General features: G+C 42.6%; 1 protein-coding gene across 3 annotated transcripts in view; it reads left to right on the forward strand.

Moving 5' to 3' along the window:
* The window catches only part of LOC139452959 (uncharacterized), a 39,836-nt gene that overhangs the window by 18,478 nt on the left and 1,467 nt on the right, over nt 1-19,891 (forward strand). Inside the window, exons 1-6 of one of the 3 annotated variants that reach the window (XM_071234583.1) lie at nt 4,574-4,645; nt 5,160-6,321; nt 16,328-16,411; nt 16,828-17,101; nt 17,935-18,148; nt 19,123-19,308. In XM_071234583.1, the coding sequence (XP_071090684.1) occupies nt 4,613-4,645; nt 5,160-6,321; nt 16,328-16,411; nt 16,828-17,101; nt 17,935-18,148; nt 19,123-19,308 (1,953 nt within the window). In that variant the 5' untranslated portion in view covers nt 4,574-4,612. Of the gene's footprint in view, nt 1-4,573; nt 4,646-4,676; nt 4,729-5,159; nt 6,322-16,327; nt 16,412-16,827; nt 17,102-17,934; nt 18,149-19,122; nt 19,309-19,891 lie in introns of those variants that run through there. The other 2 variants (XM_071234582.1, XM_071234584.1) reach the window with 2 other exon arrangements.

The raw sequence follows: 19,891 nt of genomic DNA on the forward strand, positions 1-19,891 counted from the left end.
CAAATGTCTACAGGGTTATAAACGGTGTAATGTGAATCGAGCGAAATGGCCGTAACGTCAGTGTGTTTCAGTTTGTGATTGTCTTCAACAATTGACTTTTTGGAAAGATCTGGAGCGAACATTAACTTTCCAAAATCGTAAGAGATTTTAGTTTCCAGTTCTAGTTGTATGATAATAATGAACGAATTGGGAACTCGTTACAACTGGTAGTGAAGAATGACAGTAGATGTTATGACCGCAAACGATCTTGAAGGACGATAGGGGTAAGATGGGGTGTTTCAAAGTTGACGTTTTCTTATGGGAGTCTGGCCCACTCGGTCGGTGGCCTATGATGTTGACGCACACGTCTCCCTATCATCTAAATGGCGCATTCAATCGGTGAAAGGTCAGGGCTCATTGCTGGCCATGACATTCTATGTTGCTAGAGATGAGCTTTGACGATTCGTGCGCGGTGAGCAACAAACACGTCGACCCACAAGCCTTGCAAACGGGACAACAAAGGGTGTCAGTATGTTGTCCCGATAGTACTGTCCAGTGACCCTTCCTTGCACAATACTGAGTAAGGTTTGGTCAGTCATAGTGATGCCATCCAAACCGATCCCCCGCCAAATCTGTCATAACGTGGTCTCAGGTTCACATTGGCTTAACGTTCATATCGACGTCGCCAGACACAACCTCGTCTATCAAGGTGGTGCAAAATGAATCGTGACCAGCGACGTTGTGTATGTACACCATTGACGTCCGTTGCCAATATGACGATGTGTACCGGGCGGCACAACACGTGGCCGTCGAGCATGGAGATGAGCAGCATGTGGACAGTTTCTAATCGTCAGATCTCGTCTATCTCATTTATCAGTAACCTGATGCAAGTTTGCAGCAATCTGGTTCGAGGTTTGAGCTCAATTTCGTAGAGCCTGGTTTCGAAAATCGAGTCTTCCTCTTGCCGTTGACCTGGGTCGCCTGAACGGGGTCGATCATTAACATGTTGGGTTTGTTGGTACCTGTTTCATAGTCTGCTTATCACAGACTGTGTGCCTTGCTTTGTATTATCTTAAGGAAAAGTCGAAACTCCGCTCTGTGTGTCCTGGGGTTTAAAAGACTATGACAATAGAACACATCTCTCATTTCTCAAGACTTATTCTCTTCGATCTTTACACATATATTGATTACCAACACTAGCTGTGAGACGCAACCAGAAGCGGCACTCACGCGGGTATCAATGATGTATGGACCAGTGTTTCGACAGCTGTGTATTATTGTGTTTGTGAATAGCTGTGTAGTGTTATATTGGTGAATAGCTGTGTAGTGTTGTGTTGGTGAAAAGTTGTGTAATGTTTTTGTGAATAGCTGTGTACCAGTCTTTCGACAGCTGTATATTATTGTGTTTGTGAATAGCTGTGTAGTGTTGTGTTGGTGAAAAGCTGTGTAATGTGTTTGTGAATAGCTGTGTAATGTGTTTGTGAATAGCTGTGTAGTGTTGTGTTGGTGAAAAGCTGTGTAATGTGTTTGTGAATAGCTGTGTAGTGTTGTGTTTGTGAATAGCTGTGTAGTGTTGTGTTCGTGGAAAGTTGTGTAATGTTTTTGTGAATAGCTGTGTAGTGTTGTGTTCGTGGAAAGTTGTGTAATGTTTTTGTGAATAGCTGTGTACCAGTCCTTCGACAGCTGTGTATTATTGTGTTTGTGAATAGCTGTGTAGTGTTGTGTTTGTGAATAGCTGTGTAGTGTTGTGTTCGTGGAAAGTTGTGTAATGTTTTTGTGAATAGCTGTGTACCAGTCCTTCGACAGCTGTGTATTATTGTGTTTGTGAATAGCTGTGTAGTGTTATGTTGGTGAATAGTTGTGTAATGTGTTTATGAAAAGCTGTGTAATGTGTTTGTGAATAGCTGTGTAGTGTTGTGTTCGTGAAAAGTTGTGTAATGTGTTTGTGAATAGCTGTGTACCAGTCCTTCGACAGCTGTGTATTATTGTGTTTGTGAATAGCCGTGTAGTGTTGTGTTCGTGAAAGTTGTGTAATGTTTTTGTGAATAGCTGTGTAATGTGTTTGTGAATATCTGTGTAGTGTTGTTTTTGTGAATAGATGTGTAATGTTGTAAATAGCTGTGTAGTGTTGTGTTTGTGAAAATTTGTGTAATGTGTCTATTGAAAGCTGTGTAGTGTTGAATTCGTGAATAGCTGTGTAATGTCCTGTTTGAGAATAGCTGTGCAATGTGTTTATGAAAAGCCGTGTAGTGTTGTGAATAGCTGTGTAATGTTGTTTGTGTATAGTTGTGTTTGTGAATAGTTGCGTTATGTTGTATTTGTCAATAGCTGTGTAGCGCTGTGTTTGTGAATAGATGTGTAATGTTGTTTAAGGATTGCCTGTGTATTTTTTCGGTTCATTGAGGTATGAATCGAAAAACCGATATGCAAACTGTATGAATGCGCGTAGCGGATTCTTACAAAAGTTTACACATTGGTTTTTCGATTCATACCTCAATGAACCGATAAAAATACATAGCCAATGCTTATAATTAAATTCGACAACATAAAACATGTTTTATCTACAATAATTTAACCAAAAACTGTTGTTTATATCAAAACAGACAAAAATGACGAGATTGATAAACATTCCAGGTGTAGGAATACATACTGTGGCGTGACATGAATCAGGTGATCGTTTAATTTATGCACATAACTTGACACGCCTGTACAGTTAGTAGCCAATCAACTGAGAGCAGGATCAAAACAATGTTCATTGGACCTGTCAATTAAGACAAGAGGCGAAAAGAACTGCAACAGTCAAACTGTAACGAACCGGAAGAAATATGTCCAGAGAAGGCGGCTGTTTCAAATTACATGGTCAGTTACTGCCAGATTCAAACATTACTTCCCTGATTACGGTAAAACACAGTTGGAAAAATGCTAGTTAGAAATGAAACCCGAAGACATGAAAGTTGAACCGAGGCGAGCAGAAAAAAAAACAGGCGAGCGAGCCTGCACGTTTTCTGTTTCATTCATTCTCGGCCTTCGGTTTCAAAGGTTTGTTTGGACAATGAATATGCATGACAGTCGCTAAAAGTCCTGTGCATGACGATACACGTGAGCAGAAAGGGAATTCCCTCGACTGTAATATTGGGATTTCCCCGACATTCCGAAGTAATAAAAGTAGTGCGCCTCGGTGGGCGTGGCTTAATTTTTTACATTCATTGGGAAATGAATGCAATAACTCGTGACCAATTTAGCTAATCAGAATACAGGAATTTCAATGAACACAACGAAAATTTAATTATTTGTGAATAGCTGTGTAGTGTTGTTTGTGAATAGCTGTGTAATGTGTTTGTGAATATCTGTGTAGTGTTGTGAATAGCTGTCAACGACGCTGAACTCGTGCAAATGTAATAACGGTCGTTCGTAGTCCTAAAGCATTTTTGTGAGTTCATCAAGCGGAGCGCTTAACAACACTTGAGGTTATTAGATTTCATTTATGAGTAGAAACTGTAATAATATACATCTGGCGTGGACAATTCAGAGGTGCTTTCCATATTCGCATGACTGGCAATCACTGTACACAAAATAGGTGCGAAGTTTCAATCTCATAGATCATTTTATTTTTACGAGTGAAATTGCTAACAGTCTGAATACTGTTAGCTGTATGTTTTCAAAAGAGGTATGTCATTTTATATGTAAACGATATAATGAACGTACTGCATATTAAACGGGCAACTGTTATATATATGCCCTATTGTGTTTTACAAATTACTGGTTATTAACTGAGATCGAGCCGAGCTTACTTGTGTCGGTGTTTGAAGATAAACAGATAATGACAAGTGAAAACTCTAGAAATGTGACGGTTTTGACCTCTGCCGTTGTGAACGCTGTCCACGACACCCACTGTGACATGTTTCACTCCACAACAATATTCTTCTCACCGCGTGGGGACAAGGTAAGACTGGCGGTGATCACTAGCTGCTCGCTAATGGTGTGGAGCTGGGGCGGAGATGTATTCGGTGGGGCACACTTGCACTTTCAATGATTTCAAAGAGTTTTATGATTTTGGCTGTTACGAAAATATTTTGTATTGTTTCATTACATGGATTGTTACGTCAACCACTACTCCACGAGTTTACCTTGTACGGGGGTTATCACATACAGTCCGCAACGATGTGGCTCTGATACTGCATCACTATAACACAGCCCTCAGTTCCGAAAATGGATGCTTTCATTACCATGTAGACGCGCGTATATGTCTTGCGTTAAGCATATTGGAAGAAAAGACGATACATGTTTAGGTTATGAAACTAAATTACACCTTTAAAGTTACTTCTGCGGAGACGCAATATTTGTACGTGATATTTATACATATCTCAGGTCAAGTAGAGTTGCCTCTTGCGTATATAATAGGTGTGTTATGTCTACAAAGACCGCCTATAGCGATTATCGTTCTGAATGGGTTTGACACAAAACAGCGAGCCTCTTGTGTAGCCCCCTACCCCCGTCACGGCGGACCGTGTGAACACTCGTCTACGTGGTGGGACAGGTGCACAGCCCACAGAAGCATAGGGCTAGACCTGGTGTACACCTGGCTAGATACATGCATGTGTAAATTGGGCCGTGTGAACGTTGCTAGAGAGTGATGAAGCCTGATTCAGGCACTCCTGATGTGGAGGTAGGTTAGTGACGGGTAGAGTAGATTGACTGTCGGGGATGTATAGTGTTGTGTTTTCCATTCTTGACCCTTGTTGTTTTTCAGTATGTAACCATTAACATTATTTGTTCAATAGCTTATTTATTGTCATTTTTTTCGACAGACATAGTTTTGTTAATTATCATCATTACTTTTAGAATAGAAGGTGTTACTTATTTGAGGCTTTTATGTCATATTTTGTGTAGTGTTGTGTTTGTGAATAGACGTTACAGCATGATCAGGTGCCATGGTAATGATGTGTCACGATGACAATGATGTATTCACATACATGTATCCACATCTAAGCCATAGTAGTACTTGCAGTGGTCACTGTACATGGCTACCCTAACTGTGACATCGTTTCCGTTGTCTTTGTTGTACGAGGTTTAAATGAGTCGATACAGCCCTGAACGTTCTCCGTGATCACCAAGAATATGGCGTGTATCCCTGGAGAACATTAATCCAGAGAACATTAACCTTTTGCTTGTTGTTTCAGGACCGCGGGAAGATGGAGCGGCTACGGCCGGAGCGGCGTCCGAGGCAGCGTGTTCAGAAGGTGTGGCGTAGTGTGTGCTGGGCAGACTCCTTCTCCGACGAGTCCCTCGTCATGGACACAATCGACATCACCGCAGACTTCGCCCTCAGGAAGATCGCCACGCTGTTCGAGAACCGGAAGTATGAGGAGTGTGCCTCCCTCATCCGCCGCCTCAACAACCTCATGGTGAAGGCCATCCTCAAGGAGGTACCTATTGACGTTATCCACGAGGCGCTGCCGTACAGTGCGTGTATTCTCGAGGCGCTGTATGTCAAGGTGTATCAGACGTATGCAGATCAGTTCCCGATGGCCGAGATGCACTTGGAACAGTTGGTCAAGCGGATGGTGTGTATCTTCGCGAAACAGTACAGTGCCAACAAGGGAGATAAGAACTCTAACATGTTCCTACCGTCTTTCAGAACAGTGCTGCGGATCATTATCTCTGTGCAGCCAGACTTCCGCCGCCAGATGTTTCTCAAGAAGAAGAGCATTGATCAGTGCCTCCTACGTCTTGGTCACCATGGGATGGTGGACAGCTCTGGTGGCAGACTCATGAGTCTCCACGATGCACTTAAGGTGGAGTTTGAGAGAGTTGTGGTACAGTATAAGTGTGCTATACAGAAGATGGACGACCTGAGCCTGTCTGCTAAACATCCGACCAGTAGTTCTGTGACATCCGGCAAAGCGCCTACAAACGCCAGTCACCAGAGACTAATGCAGGTGACCCGATCTGACGTCCAGAACCGCCTCATCAAGAACAAGACACTGCTGAACGTTGTTGAACCGTCCATAACCAGCCAATATTTGAAACATTTGATCACGGTGCTGCAAAAAAGGATCGAATACGACAAGTATATGCTGTTTCACGACACGGAGCTGCGGAAGATGAGCGGCATCGTGGACGACGACGTCTACCTCTCCGTCACTCTACGTCAGTTCTCGCAGGGATATGCAGCCATGTTGCAGGTGCTAAGGGAGATAACTGGCGATGACTACATCCCGGAGGAGATTGGTAATGGTAACCTCAGCTCCAGCGAGGACGATACTCAAGAGAGACGTATCACGTCTACAGTCAATGGCAGGATTAAATCAGGGCATGGCGATGGGAAAATACCAAACTCAGGTAAGTAATTAATATGGTGTTGTCCTGTGTGATGCATGTATAAGTAAGTTATTTAGTGTGTACATTTGTTGGTTCATGGTTGCCTGAATTCTTCAGTTACGTTCATTAGTCACAATACTTACAATAAACTTATGAAAAATGAAATCAGCTGCGAGAGAATCTTTTTGCTTTCTGAAAATCCTTGCATACTCAACAATGTTCTATATGCAAACACACAAGGGCATGCCTGTCTCGCATTGTATACATAAGTGGGAGCCCCATGCTTCACTTTCGGTGTAAAACATCTCAGTTGTTCTGTTCTGAGAAACTTGATCTTGATCCTGGAACGCGGAGTTTGTTGTCCCCATCTTGTAACCATCTACAGATGATGGTGAATTTATTCACAAGACTTGATCTGTATTTGAATTGAGGCAGCAAATGGAATGCCAATGCATTCTTATTATGTTGGTGTATAGCCTTAAGAATGTGTGATCATATCTTGTCTGATCTATGGACGCACCTTCAAGCAGGTGCAATGTTGCGTGTAGACAGGAGCTTCACGTTTCCCATGTATTGTAACTCAAGCAGTGTTATCCTGCTCACTGGGGGTGGATTTCACAGCTCAGCGCGTCACGTTGTCTTGTCCCCGTCGTAATGTGGTAACTGTATCTTCTCTTGATTACCTGTGGTAGGGTGACATGAAGTACTCTAGTAGAATATGCCCAGTCACATACACAGGGGACTTGCCACCCAGTCCAAGGGACGTCCCAAGAACGTAGAGTATGGCGTCGCTGTGCGCAGTGCTGTCTGGCCAGAAAAGGAAGTATGGTGTTGGTATGTCCCTTGTGTGTCTCACATTTCTATTTGAGATTTAAGTAGACATTTTAAAACTGTAAGGGCTTTCGCTATTTTTCTCTTCTGATATCAATCATTTGTCTCATCAATCTCCCCTGCGGCCCATGCCGGTAACACTATATACACGGCTGTCGTGGTCCCAGGCTATGTCTGCCGGATATAATGCATTATAAATATAAGATTCAATACATTAGAAACTCGTCATAACTATCACGTTTATAATATAAAAAAATGTGATGAAGTGGATGATAAATGTTTCTTTTTATACTATGACAAAATTCCTGGAAGGCGTCTTCGTGATTGATCTTACTTAGTTTTTCTTCAATAATGCATTCCATAGCTGATCAATCTGCAGGAGTCCTAACCATTGTAATTTAACACACACACACAATGGAGGAAGGATCTATGGTGGTGTATGGTAGAACCAGGTACTGTGAAGTCTTCAAGCAATGACTTTATCTTGACCTCAACATCCACATTAGCCTGAGTAACGGTTCGTGAACAACATAAGGCGCATGTGTGCTGACAATACTAACGGCATAGATGTATGTCAGATGGATATTCACGCTGGCTGAACACAACAATGCCGTAAATTGACATGAAGTCACTGTGAGGACAAACACAATGTGTAGTAGGTTATCAGGGGGCCATAGTAGCTACTAAACCTATCACTCTGCGTGAGAACTTGTGCTGGAATGTCAATTAGGGGGACTTATAGGCAGGTGCGTGCTCGGTGTTGACAACAAGTCCAGGGAGAGGTTATCCTGGCCTGATCACCCCGTACGCTGAACCGATGACGCAAGTTGTTGCCATTTTAGTTGCTAACTGGAGCCATTTTAGTTGCTCTTGCTGGTATGTGGTTGTCACTAGCAACATAACATATACTCTCTATATCAGAAATCATGTGGAGGGTTGGGGATATTTACGTTTCTGTCTGTCTTTAGTTTCAGGACATTATATGGATTAATAATAAGGATTAGTTAATCTTGATTTACTCCTGAAACAGAGAGGAATTCAGAGGGCGCACCTGCTGCAGTTTACTACTTGTCTGTGATCTGTGATGGATCACAAAGCGATGCCAGTGGAGTAGCCATGTTCTGATGCGCCTGATTCAATTCTTTACATCCCAAACCGCCTCCTTGGTGTAGTGGATATAACGTCTGCCCTCATACCGCTGCCGCGGTGAAATGGATGGACGTCTGCCGACAGAGCGCCTCCGCGTTGTAGTGGATAGAACGCCTGCCCGCAGACCGCCTCCGCGGTGTAGTGGATAGAACGTCTGCCCGCAGACCGCCTCCTCGGGGTAGTGAATAGAACGTCTGCCCGGAGAGCGGAAGCTCGGTGGTTCGTTCCCCTGGCCGTTTCATACCGAAAATTCGTTCATAAATTGAACTGGTTGTTACCCTGCCTGGCGTCAGTGTGCAGCATGATCTCTCAGTGGGTTAGCACTTTAAATGCCTCGTAGATCCAGACTAATGCTCTCGCCACTTTAAATAGTGTCACGAAATATCCCGATGATCAATTAACGAAGATAGCTGCATGTGTGCTAATACTTATAACATGAAAGCAAGCAATTCCACACATAAGGAATATTACATCCAGTTCATGACACAAATTGAAAAGTGCGCTTTTCAAGAAATGTCCAAGACATTTTTGTGATAAACATCAGCAGTGAGTTTTGATTGCAAGTCATGGTCACAATCCGGGTAAGACCTTGCGCTTTAAATACACATCTGCTCGTACTTTTATTTCAGTTCGTGCTGGTAATGTACGTACGCTGGCTGCTAAGTTGATTCAAAACTCAATGATGATGTTAAGCCCAAAGAAAAATGACATTTAATTTTCTTGAAAAGCACACTTTACGATTTTTGTCATTACTGTAAGTAATATTCCTTATCGGCGGAATGACTTGTTTTCACTTTAAAAGTACGAGGACTTTGGACTCTGTCTTCGTTAATTAATCATCGCGAGATGTTCGTGATTCTATTTAAGGTAGTGTCATTTATCAGATCAGGAAAGTGATCAGGAATGCGTTTTCTGATCATGCAACCTCGTAAAGTTTTTTGATAGGCGGGGCGGTCGGGTGGCCTAGTGGTTAAAGCGTTCGCTCGTCACGCCGAAGACCCGGGTTCGATTCCCGACATGGGTACAATGTGTGAAGCCCATATCTGGTGTCCCCCGCCGTGATATTGCTGGAATGTTGCTAAAAGCGGCGTAAAACCATATTCACTCACTCTTTGATAGGCATTTAGAAGTTGGAGTACTAAGTAAGGATAAGAATTTATTGATGAACAACTTCTTTATTACAATTAAGAGCAACGTTTCGGTGTAGGTGTAGGTTCTAACGCCGTTATCATTTACCTAAATTATTATCCTTACTTAACCTGGTAAAGGTTAACACGGGTCACGGGGTAATACGAACGACAGTTACTGGCTGTACATCTGATTCCGTCAAAATCATCGTCTACCTCTCGCTTCAATAGGATAAACATTCCCTCACCATGGAAGTAATGCCATAATTCTCGGTCGTCTATTAGACATTACAGGATTTTCTTTTGTTTCAGTCAACAATATTTTGAATCGATATTATCCAAAGCGTGGCCTAAAATTGAAGTCGCCAGTTTGAAATTAAAGTTCGAGAAAGTTGCTCTCTGATTGGATTGTATCGACTTCTTACTAGTTATTTCATTCAAGTCAAAGTTCGCAGAAGGTCGTTCTGGCGTGACCTGTAATGAGATGTCCTCCGATTTTTGTCTATCAGTAGCTAGAACTATGATCTGATTTTAATTGCATTGAATTTTGTGTTAAAATGTTTTCATATATAAATGAACAATTCGTCTACAGTCGTGTGTAAAAAGCCTTTTAGACACAACTATAACGCCACACACACACACACACACACACACACACACACACACACACACACACCACCTTCAGACGCACGAGCACGTCAGAAATCATGACGTCTCAGTTAATGCGTAATCGTATTGCCTAAGCTCCATACAGCGACATTCTGTTCACAGCACTGATTGCATTGTCATTTAAGGTTGATGTTATGAAGGTAAGATAGGCAGGTTCGCAATCCTTTGTGCTACGTTATGTTTAAATGTGTTTGAGAGTACCTAATATCCATGCATTACACGAAGAATCCTAATAAGTCAATACGAGGTTTAAAGTGCCTATTCAAAATCAGATCTTGCAACTTTAATGTCCATCATTTATTTACAGTAGATTTTGGATATCATCATACCCCATTCTACTGCAACTGTGAAGGTTCGACTGACAGCATGGTGTCCAGTGTTGAGGTTATAGGGAACACATTATGTTTATCAACCCTGTGCGCTGACACAGTTGACCCATCCCGCCGCTGCATCACCATGGTAATGTGAAACAAGACGCTGCGTTCAGTGTCCATTACATGCAGACTTATTAAAGATTTATCTTTAACTTTCATTATACACGAAATTATCGCAATTTGACCTGGGCTGAGTATTCATATAGATTCTGCTGGTGGACACGTATTTTATGAAGGTTCGTGAAGCATTCGAGGTGTGCGAAGTCTCTTCTGGCACTACAACGCTGTGGTACCGTTGTGTGAGAGTCTACACGTCTGACACAGGTTATTGGTTGACCGTGGTTTGAGAGTCTACACGTCTGACACAGGTTATTGGTTGACCGTGGTTTGAGAGTCTACACGTCTGACACAGGTTATTGGTTGACCGTGGTTTGAGAGTCTACACGGCGGACACAGGTTATTGGTTGACGGGTGGTTTGAGAGTCTACACGTCTGACACAGGTTATTGGTTGACAGTTGTTTGAGAGTCTACACGGGTTATTGGTTGACCGTGGTTTGAGAGTCTACACGTCTGACACAGGTTATTGGTTGACCGTGGTTTGAGAGTCTACACGGCGGACACGGGTTATTGGTTGACAGTGGTTTGAAAGTCTACACGTCTGACACAGGTTATTGGTTGACAGTGGTTTAAGAGTCTACACGTCTGACACGGGTTATTGGTTGACAGTAGTTTGAGAGTCTACAAGGGTTATTGGTTGACTGGTTTGAGAGTCTACACGGGTTATTGGTTGACCGTGGTTTGATACTCTACACGGGTTATTGGTTGACCGTGGTTTGAGAGTCTACATGGGTTATTGGTTGACCGTGGTTTGAGACTCTACACAGGTTATTGGTTGACCGTGGTTTGAGACTCTACACAGGTTATTTGTTGACACTGGTTTGAGAATCTACACAGGTTATTTGTTGACACTGGTTTGAGAGTCTTCACGGCTACGAGCAAGTCAGGCTGCATTTGGATTTCTGAGAGGCAGAATAAAGACCTTATACCCCGCTTCGATGAAAAAAGCCGCACGCTTTTCCCGAGTCAATGAAAGTCACGTGACATGGCACAAGTTAACCTCAGCTCAATCGAACAGCTGTTTTGCATCTAATTTGAATTTGTTTTGAATGATTTTACAATGTCAAGTTAGAACATGTACATAAGATAAGTTCGTTGTGGCAGGATCACTCGGGGAACATGAGGTTTTATGCGTCCCACGATAGGTTTTATATCATGTACCCCCCGTGATCCTGCTACAACTTATAGTGTCAGTCAGCCGCATAGGCTCTCATACCACTGTCGACTAATGTGAGTTGTAGCAGGATCACTCTGGGTATTAAGGGTTTCTTGCGTCCCGCGCCAGGTTTTATACCACTCGCCTAACGAGGCATGCATTTTACCCCATTACCCCGAGTGATCCTGCTACAGGTTCTACTACACCAAATTAGTACCAGTTTGGATAGTGCGGTTTTCGTAGGGAGCCTTCAGTGCAGATCGAGAGATATCTGCAGGCTGTGATTGGAGGATATTCTGTAAGATTTTTATGTCTTTCAAATGTACATCCATCCAGTTATTAAAACTGACCATGTTTTTCTATATTTAGTACTGTCTTTTTCTACATGATGACTTATGCTGAATGTGACCACAGCTATTTTCAAGTAGGTGACATTTGGTGCGAAACTGGGGGTGGTGTGTTTAGCTTCCGGTACTCGGAAAAGGAGCTGACTAAGCTAGTCATTTTTATTTTTTTTATTGCTGCTCTAAGGCCAAACTGTGCACACACGTACAGGTAATAGCTGTTGAATGCTTAGTTATTTTAAAAAAAATCATAACGTTACTATAGAAGTCTATGGGAAAACATTTGGTTGTGTGTAACCTACAACGAATTTATAGAGCGGCGTTTTGCTTTGAAGCGGGGTATAAGGGATTTATTTTGTTCTCAGAAATCCACGTGCATCCTGACTTGCTTCTGGCGGGGTGTAAGTGATATATTCGCCCACTGAGAAATGTATTCCCCCTCCAAGGCGGCGTATTTTATCAATATCACGTGGATCAATCAGATGTCATCATTCTGACGTGCATATGGAGGCATGATAACGCTTGTTTTACACAGATGCCAGCAGGTATAACAATCTTCAGACTCAGCCTTATAACAGAAAGGCCCGATAACTGTTTTTTTTGTTCTTTCTTATGAATCTCCCCTGCGGCCCAACACGGTAACACTATATACACGACTTTTTTTCTTCAATAATGGTTGTGTAGATTCTCAAATCAGTTTCAACCAATAACCTGTTTCTAATCAAATGTTATATTTCAATGGGTCGGTATGCCGAATTTCACCTATTTGTTTTCTATATTTCGATTTCCTAGCTTCACCACTGTACTAAATGAAAGCAATTGATGGCCGTTGTATATTCCCAACTGATCATCAGTGTCAGGTTACAAAAAATGCTTTAAAAATATGTTTAAATCGAAATTTTTGAAACACTCACCTATATTTAGCGGGCGGTGATGAGAATATACTCACTTTACCAACTCATAAACCATGATATTCACGACCTTAACATAGGGGTTTATATTGTTTATTCTTATGCACACTTCACTCAGAATAGTAAACAGTGTTACTTGAATACAAATAGTTAAATGTATCTGCACGGAAAATAACTCATCTAAGAATGTGGACGTTGTAAAGCAAATAATAGATGGTGCAAGTCAGCCAGTGAACCCTGTCCTCGCCTTTGGTTTCAGCATTTGCAGGCGTGGTAATCTGATGCATTGTCACTGTTACAGAGAATAACTGACAGGAATCTTAAACAGTTTACGGACGGTGAAGTTGAGAGAGTCGCATGTAAAATCTTATCAGTCTCAGCGTGTGGGATGGTCCCGAGTGTCACAAGACTCGCCAGTCAACATATGATCCCACAAACTCAGGTCGCAGGCACTTCATTAACATACGACGTGGTATCTTGAGACTGCAATCTGCAGAAACTAAAGTGAAAGTAATTAGAAAAAGATGTTGTGTATTCCTTGACATTGAAAAGACGTATATCATGGCTTGGGGACGAGGATTACCTTTTACGCGATGTTCAGCAACTTGGTGTGAAAGCTTATCGGTTCGTTTCTATCAGAGAGATCAATCCAAGTGCATATTGGACGATATATTTCAGGTAGTCTGTGTGCGGAAAATAGCACCCAAGGAAGTCCAGTACTGTTTGATATCAAGATAAATCATGTCTGCCATAAACTACCTGTCAGCATCCATGCTTCCCAGTTTGCTGATTATATCCTTTTGGGGAAGATTTGGCCGTCTTCCATTCTCTGTAGATGCCATACATGCCTCGGTGTAACATCTCTAGCTGTGTACTTCACATGAAGGTAGACCCCACACGGTATTGAAATCAATCCAGGCCCAGATCCAATTATGTTTGTTCACCATTCAATGTCGAGCAGAACAACACAGCTATCTGTATGTTAACCTTCTGGAAGCAGCCTCCCCATCCCGGCCGTCTTCAGGGTGTGTGGTACAGGGAAACGAGGTGGCCGATAACCTTCATAATCTGCTAGAATAGAAAACATGTATCTTTAGCGGAATCCAAACGTTGTCATACAGATTACTATAGTTGGGAATACTGGGAATGTATTGAATGAGCCATCCCCTAGACGTCATGTACATGCAACGTGTTCACTCGGTAAACCTTACTGGAGAAGGGAAGAAGTGAATCTGACAACACTTCGACTTGGACGCCTTGGGCAATACGCCGACAGAAAGATTTTCATCCGGAAATATCTCCATATCGGTCATTGTAGTGATGAGTTCCACAAACTGCACAACACTTTATAACAAAATGCCCCGCACACAATAGTTAGGAAATTCATCCGTGTTATCCAGCACTAGGGTGGTGTGGAGACAGGGGATTCATCCGTGTTATCCAGCAGTAGAGCGGTGTGGAGACAGGGGATTCATCCGTGTTATCCAGCAGTAGGGCGGTGTGGAGACAGGGGATTCATCCGTGTTATCCAGCACTAGGGCGGGGTAAAGACAGGGGATTCATCCCCGTTATCCAGCAGTGGTGTGGTGTAAAGACAGGGGATTCATCCGTGTTATCCAGCACTAGGGCGGGGTAAAGACAGGGGATTCATCCGTGTTATCCAGCAATAGGGTGGTGTAAAGACAGGGGATTCATCCCCGTTATCCAGCAGTGGTGTGGTGTAAAGACAGGGGATTCATCCGCGTTATCCAGCAGTAGGGCGGTGTGGAGACATTTGTATCACCCGTGTTATCCAGCAGTATGGCAGTGTGAGGACATTACTGTCACCCTTATTCACAAACAACAGACATATGTTATTAAATATACCCATATTCACGATCACCAGGCAGGGAACTTATGAACCCCGTATTCATGAACACGAGGCAGGGTACTAGTTCTACCCCGTATTCATGAACACCAAGCAGGGTACTAGGTCTACGCCGTATTCATGAACACCAAGCAGGGTACTAGTTCTACCCCGTATTCATGAACACCAAGCTTTACTCCGTATTCATGAACACCAGGCAAGGTACTAGTTCTAGCCCGTATTCATGAACACCAAGCAGGGTACTAGTTCTACCTTGTATTCATGAACGCCAAGCAAGGTACTAGTTCTACCTTGTATTCATGAACACCAGGCAAGGTACTAGTTCTAGCCCGTATTCATGAACACCAAGTAGGGTACTAGTTCTACCTTGTATTCATGAACGCCAAGCAAGGTACTAGTTCTACCTTGTATTCATTAACTTCAAGCGAGTACTAGATTTTCCCCGTATTCATGAACACCAAGCAGGGTACTAGTTCTACTCCGTATTCATGAACACCAAGCAGAGTACTAGTTCTACTCCGTATTCATGAACACCAAGCAGAGTACTAGGTCTACTCCGTATTCATGAACACCAGGCAGAGTACTAGATTTACCCCGTATTCATGAACCTCAAGCAGGGTACTAGTTCTACTCCGTATTCATGAACACCAAGCAGAGTACTAGATTTACCCCGTATTCATGAACACCAAGCTTCTTCTCCGTATTCATGAACACCAAGCAGGGTACTAGATCTTCTCCGTATTCATGAACACCAGGCAGGGTACTAGGTCTTCTCCGTATTCATGAACACCAAGCAGGGTACTAGGTCTTCTCCGTATTCATGAACACCAAGCAGGGTACTAGGTCTACTCCGTATTCATGAACACCAATCAGGGTACTAGTTCTACTCCGTATTCATGAACACCAAGCAGAGTACTAGGTCTACCCTGTATTCATGAACACCAAGCAGGGTACTAGATTTACCCCGTTTTCATGAACACCAGGCAAGGTACTATATCATGTCCATGTGAAAGAGTTATACTTGGCGATTTCTCTTGATTCGTGCTTAATTATTGCCGCTGCTAGTAAGTATGAACTTCAAACCTCTAAGAATAACGAGACTGATTCAATACTAGAGGTCGGGACAAACATTAAAACCGCTCAAGCATTGTTCATTGAAGTTATCCAAACAAAATAAATCTTCCCATTAAACATAATCGTCCACTTGAATGTAACCTCATCTGTCGTGGGTCACACTGACCCTTCATGCTGTGTGATGTACACCGTCTGGACACAGATAAGCTCACTGGTGTGTACATTTCTTCTAATTACTCAGTCTTCTAACACGCCGCGACCTTGCATTTATTATCTGAGAAAAGTGAAGGGAAATTCATTCATGACGAGCGTGAACTGCTATTACTTAAGATGGGTGTAGGGGTATTATGTTAAGTCAAGAGTTACCATAGAAACACTAGGGTAATACGATTCTTTTACTTTGGTAGGTGTCGGTACAGGGCCTGCAGGAAATGGCAGTGTCGAGAGCTCGCCACAGAGGAGCGGTGCGCTTCCAACAGGTCTTCCAACAGGTCAGTGCAGAGTTTAACTATATAGGTGGATACACACAGGATGGCGAGGGTGGATTTATGAGGTATGAGTAGTTACGCTTGTGTCGTCAACACTTGATTTTGAAATCAGCGAGCTCTTGTGATATCGGTGAGTTTGTTCAGTATGTTTGAAAGTATGTCAGTTGGCCCTCCACATGCGCGGCTGGGTTATCAGCAAGTGTCATCGTTAACACCACTCACGTTATATATTTATTTTATTGTAACTCAGAGGTTAATGTGTTATAATACTTTCATGTTTTGAATCTTGATAGCCGTTTTCAAAGTATGTCAGATTATGTCACCAATTTATTGATCTGTTTATTTATTTTAGTCATGTAATATTTAATCGTATCTCAACTTACGTTTTGAGTGCAAGCGTTCTTTTACCGATGCTACAGGGCATTACCGCTGGCAGCCTCACAGCAACGCCAGTAGCGGCAACATCACTCACAGCACCACCACGCCCTCATACTATTCAGTGGACATGATGACGTCATTTTCATCTGGTGACGCTGAACATGAGGTCAGGTCTAACGGAAACAAGTCACGTGACACGACGTCAGGCGACGTGTCAGCTCTGCAACGTCAAGTCGAGCGACTGCGCCTTGAATTGTCAGAAGCACAAGATCGAATACACAAGTTGGAGACAAGAGAAGTTCAGTTGAAAGAAAGGTACAATAACTTTGTCCTATTCATGCGACCATGTCAATGAATGACGTCGCAGGCTATGGCATGTTGAAAGTTTGAAAGTAATTTTTCATGGAGACTTTAGTATGTTAACGAAACTAAATGTAATCTGTTCCTGATTAGCTGTGTGGTAGGCTAGTGGTTAAAGCGTACGTTTGTCACGCAGAAGTCCCGTGTTCGATTCCCCACATGGTGTTAAGATTTGTTTGATTGTTGTTTAACTCAGTACTCAGCAAAATTCCATCTACATGACGGAAGTCAATAAATAATGATGAAGTCTTGAACAGATAATCCATTGATTGACATCATGAGCATCGATTCACGCAATTGGGATCGATTACATGCATCAGCCAAGTCAGCGAGCCTGACCACCCGATCCCGTTAGTCGCCTTTTACGGCAAGCATGGGTTGCTGAAGATCTATTCTAACCCGGATCTTCATGGGCTCCTCACATGGGTAAAATGCGTGAAGCCCATTTCTGGTATCCCCCGCCGTGATTTTTCCTGGGATATTGCTAAAAGCGACTGTGAACCATATTCACCCACTTATTTTATGTCCTTGGCGCCGTCCTGTTAACCTTTGTTGAGGTCCAACTGTTTTTCCTATTTCGAACTACGTCCCTTAGCTGCCTTTGTCTACTTGGCCTATGGGTTCGAATCCCAGTGTATCCCCGATTATGATCTCTGGTCTTTCTGTTTTACTATAGTGGTAAGCATCTGTCACGTTTCTCTCACATCAATCTAATAGGCCTGGATCTATCTGAAATACTGATCCAAACGGCGTTTAACCCAACTCACTATTTATGTTCTTGTGTCCAGATTGTCAGACCAGGTTCACAAGCAGTTCACTGTGAACGCCGGCAGCTTTGAAAATATCAACCTTGGCAGTGGTAAACGCCCCACTGAGCTGATCAGACAGTATGGGAACCTGTACACTGACGGTCGCGTGGACGCCATGGACGCCCTCAACGGCTTCACGCAGTTGGGCGACCTCGACGTCCTCAAGATGAAGATCCTCTTCTCTGTGATCGTGGTAAGAGTGACTGGTACATTTTTACATGAGGTTACAAGTTGCTGGTTTCATTCTATAAATGTTGGTTTTAGGTTCAGCAGATCCTGTTGGAAGGTGTAATAACATAGCAGGAATTTACTGTGTTTATTGTCTAGTCTTTGAATGGCATTTAGAAGCGATACACATACAGAAGAGAAAGTTTAGTTGACATCCATAAATTCTCTTTCTTTCTTGTCTAGTTGTAAAACTACAATGACCTGCCCAATGGTGCTGTAGGGCTATGTCGTCCCGCCCATACAAATATTCCTGGACTGGAGTCTCAATAACTTGTGTTTTCGTTTCCCAGTAATTGATAGTAACCATGTAAGTCCAATTAGGAAACCGAGTGACTGTACATTGTTACACATAGTCAAGCAATTAATTATTCCAACATCAAGGCATTAGCGTAGACTGACAAGTAAACAAGGGCCACTGGTTGCTGAACCTTTTGAGTGAGCCAAGTTTGTTTTACAACAACAAGTCATGTACAGGCACACCGTGGAAATGGGCGTATTTAAGTACATCTCATTAGCTAATATGCTGCTTCCTGCGGAAGTTGTTATTGAAGAAGTTCAAACACCTGCCCGTTTGGCGTTTATGTTACATTATCTACCTCGTGTTCCAACTAAGATGGAAAAATAATACATATCCCAAACAAAATCATCGACTATTTTCTTTACAAATTTAAGTTTCATAAGTAGGTCAAGAAAGTAAGGATAAGATATATGGATGAACAACTTCTTTGTTACAATTAGGAGCGACGTTTCAGTGTAGGTTCTGACACTGTGTCCAAGGTTATTGCACTTATATAGCGACATGCCTGTACGTGTGTGTGTGTGAAACGTCGCTACTAAATGTAATACAGAACTTTTTCATCCATGTGTCTTCGTCTTCCTCAGTACTCAAACTTCTAAATGCCTCTCAAAGAAAGTGAAAACAATTCCTTTGTTTTCCAGTTAGCCTTCCGGGCAGTTCAACAATCCTTGCAAGATCTTAAACAGAAACTGCACCAGATGCTCAATATCCCCACTCCCGATGCAGCTTCCGGTGACGTCGACCCCTTGTCACGTGACTTGGAACGCCACCTAGATTACTACCTCAGCCAGTCAGCTGACAGATTTGACTTATGTAAATGTGTGCAGGTTGGTACACTATGTAAACACATTCTTATCGTAATCAAAGTCAAACCGTTTGTGCTTTCACTGTGAAAAGGGCCGATGGCGGTGGCCTATTTACTAAATAAAGCATTCATTTATAATCAAAGTTGCAATGTTTCAGAAGATTAGACTGAATAGCTACAGCAGTTGCCATAATTGAAGACAATGGAATCACTGACCTAGATATAGGGGGTTGGGGTGATGGAGTTTGTCCAACAAGGCCATCTATGTTGCCAGAGACCATGGTCTCTGATGTTGTATTTGAGGCGGAACGCAACATGGGGAGCTTTGACATTGGAACCCGACTCTGAACTAAGCTACGGTGATTAGTGTAGTCGTATAGTTTATTACCGTAGAGAAGGCTGAGGCCAATGGTAATACTAGTAATGTTTTTGGGAATGGTTTTATTATGCGATTTTTAATATAAGTCCTTAAAACATTGAATGATATATGTACATAGAAATATGTTTGACAATTGTGAATTTATCGTAATGGAACTGAGCTTGAGCTATTATGCACTTGATAAGCCAGGGTGCATGCTTGGATATGGTCTGTCGTACAGACCCTG

Source organism: Haliotis cracherodii, unplaced genomic scaffold (genome assembly GCF_022045235.1).
Source record: "Haliotis cracherodii isolate W230 unplaced genomic scaffold, xgHalCrac1.p SCAF_9, whole genome shotgun sequence".
Lineage (NCBI taxonomy): Eukaryota > Metazoa > Mollusca > Gastropoda > Lepetellida > Haliotidae > Haliotis > Haliotis cracherodii.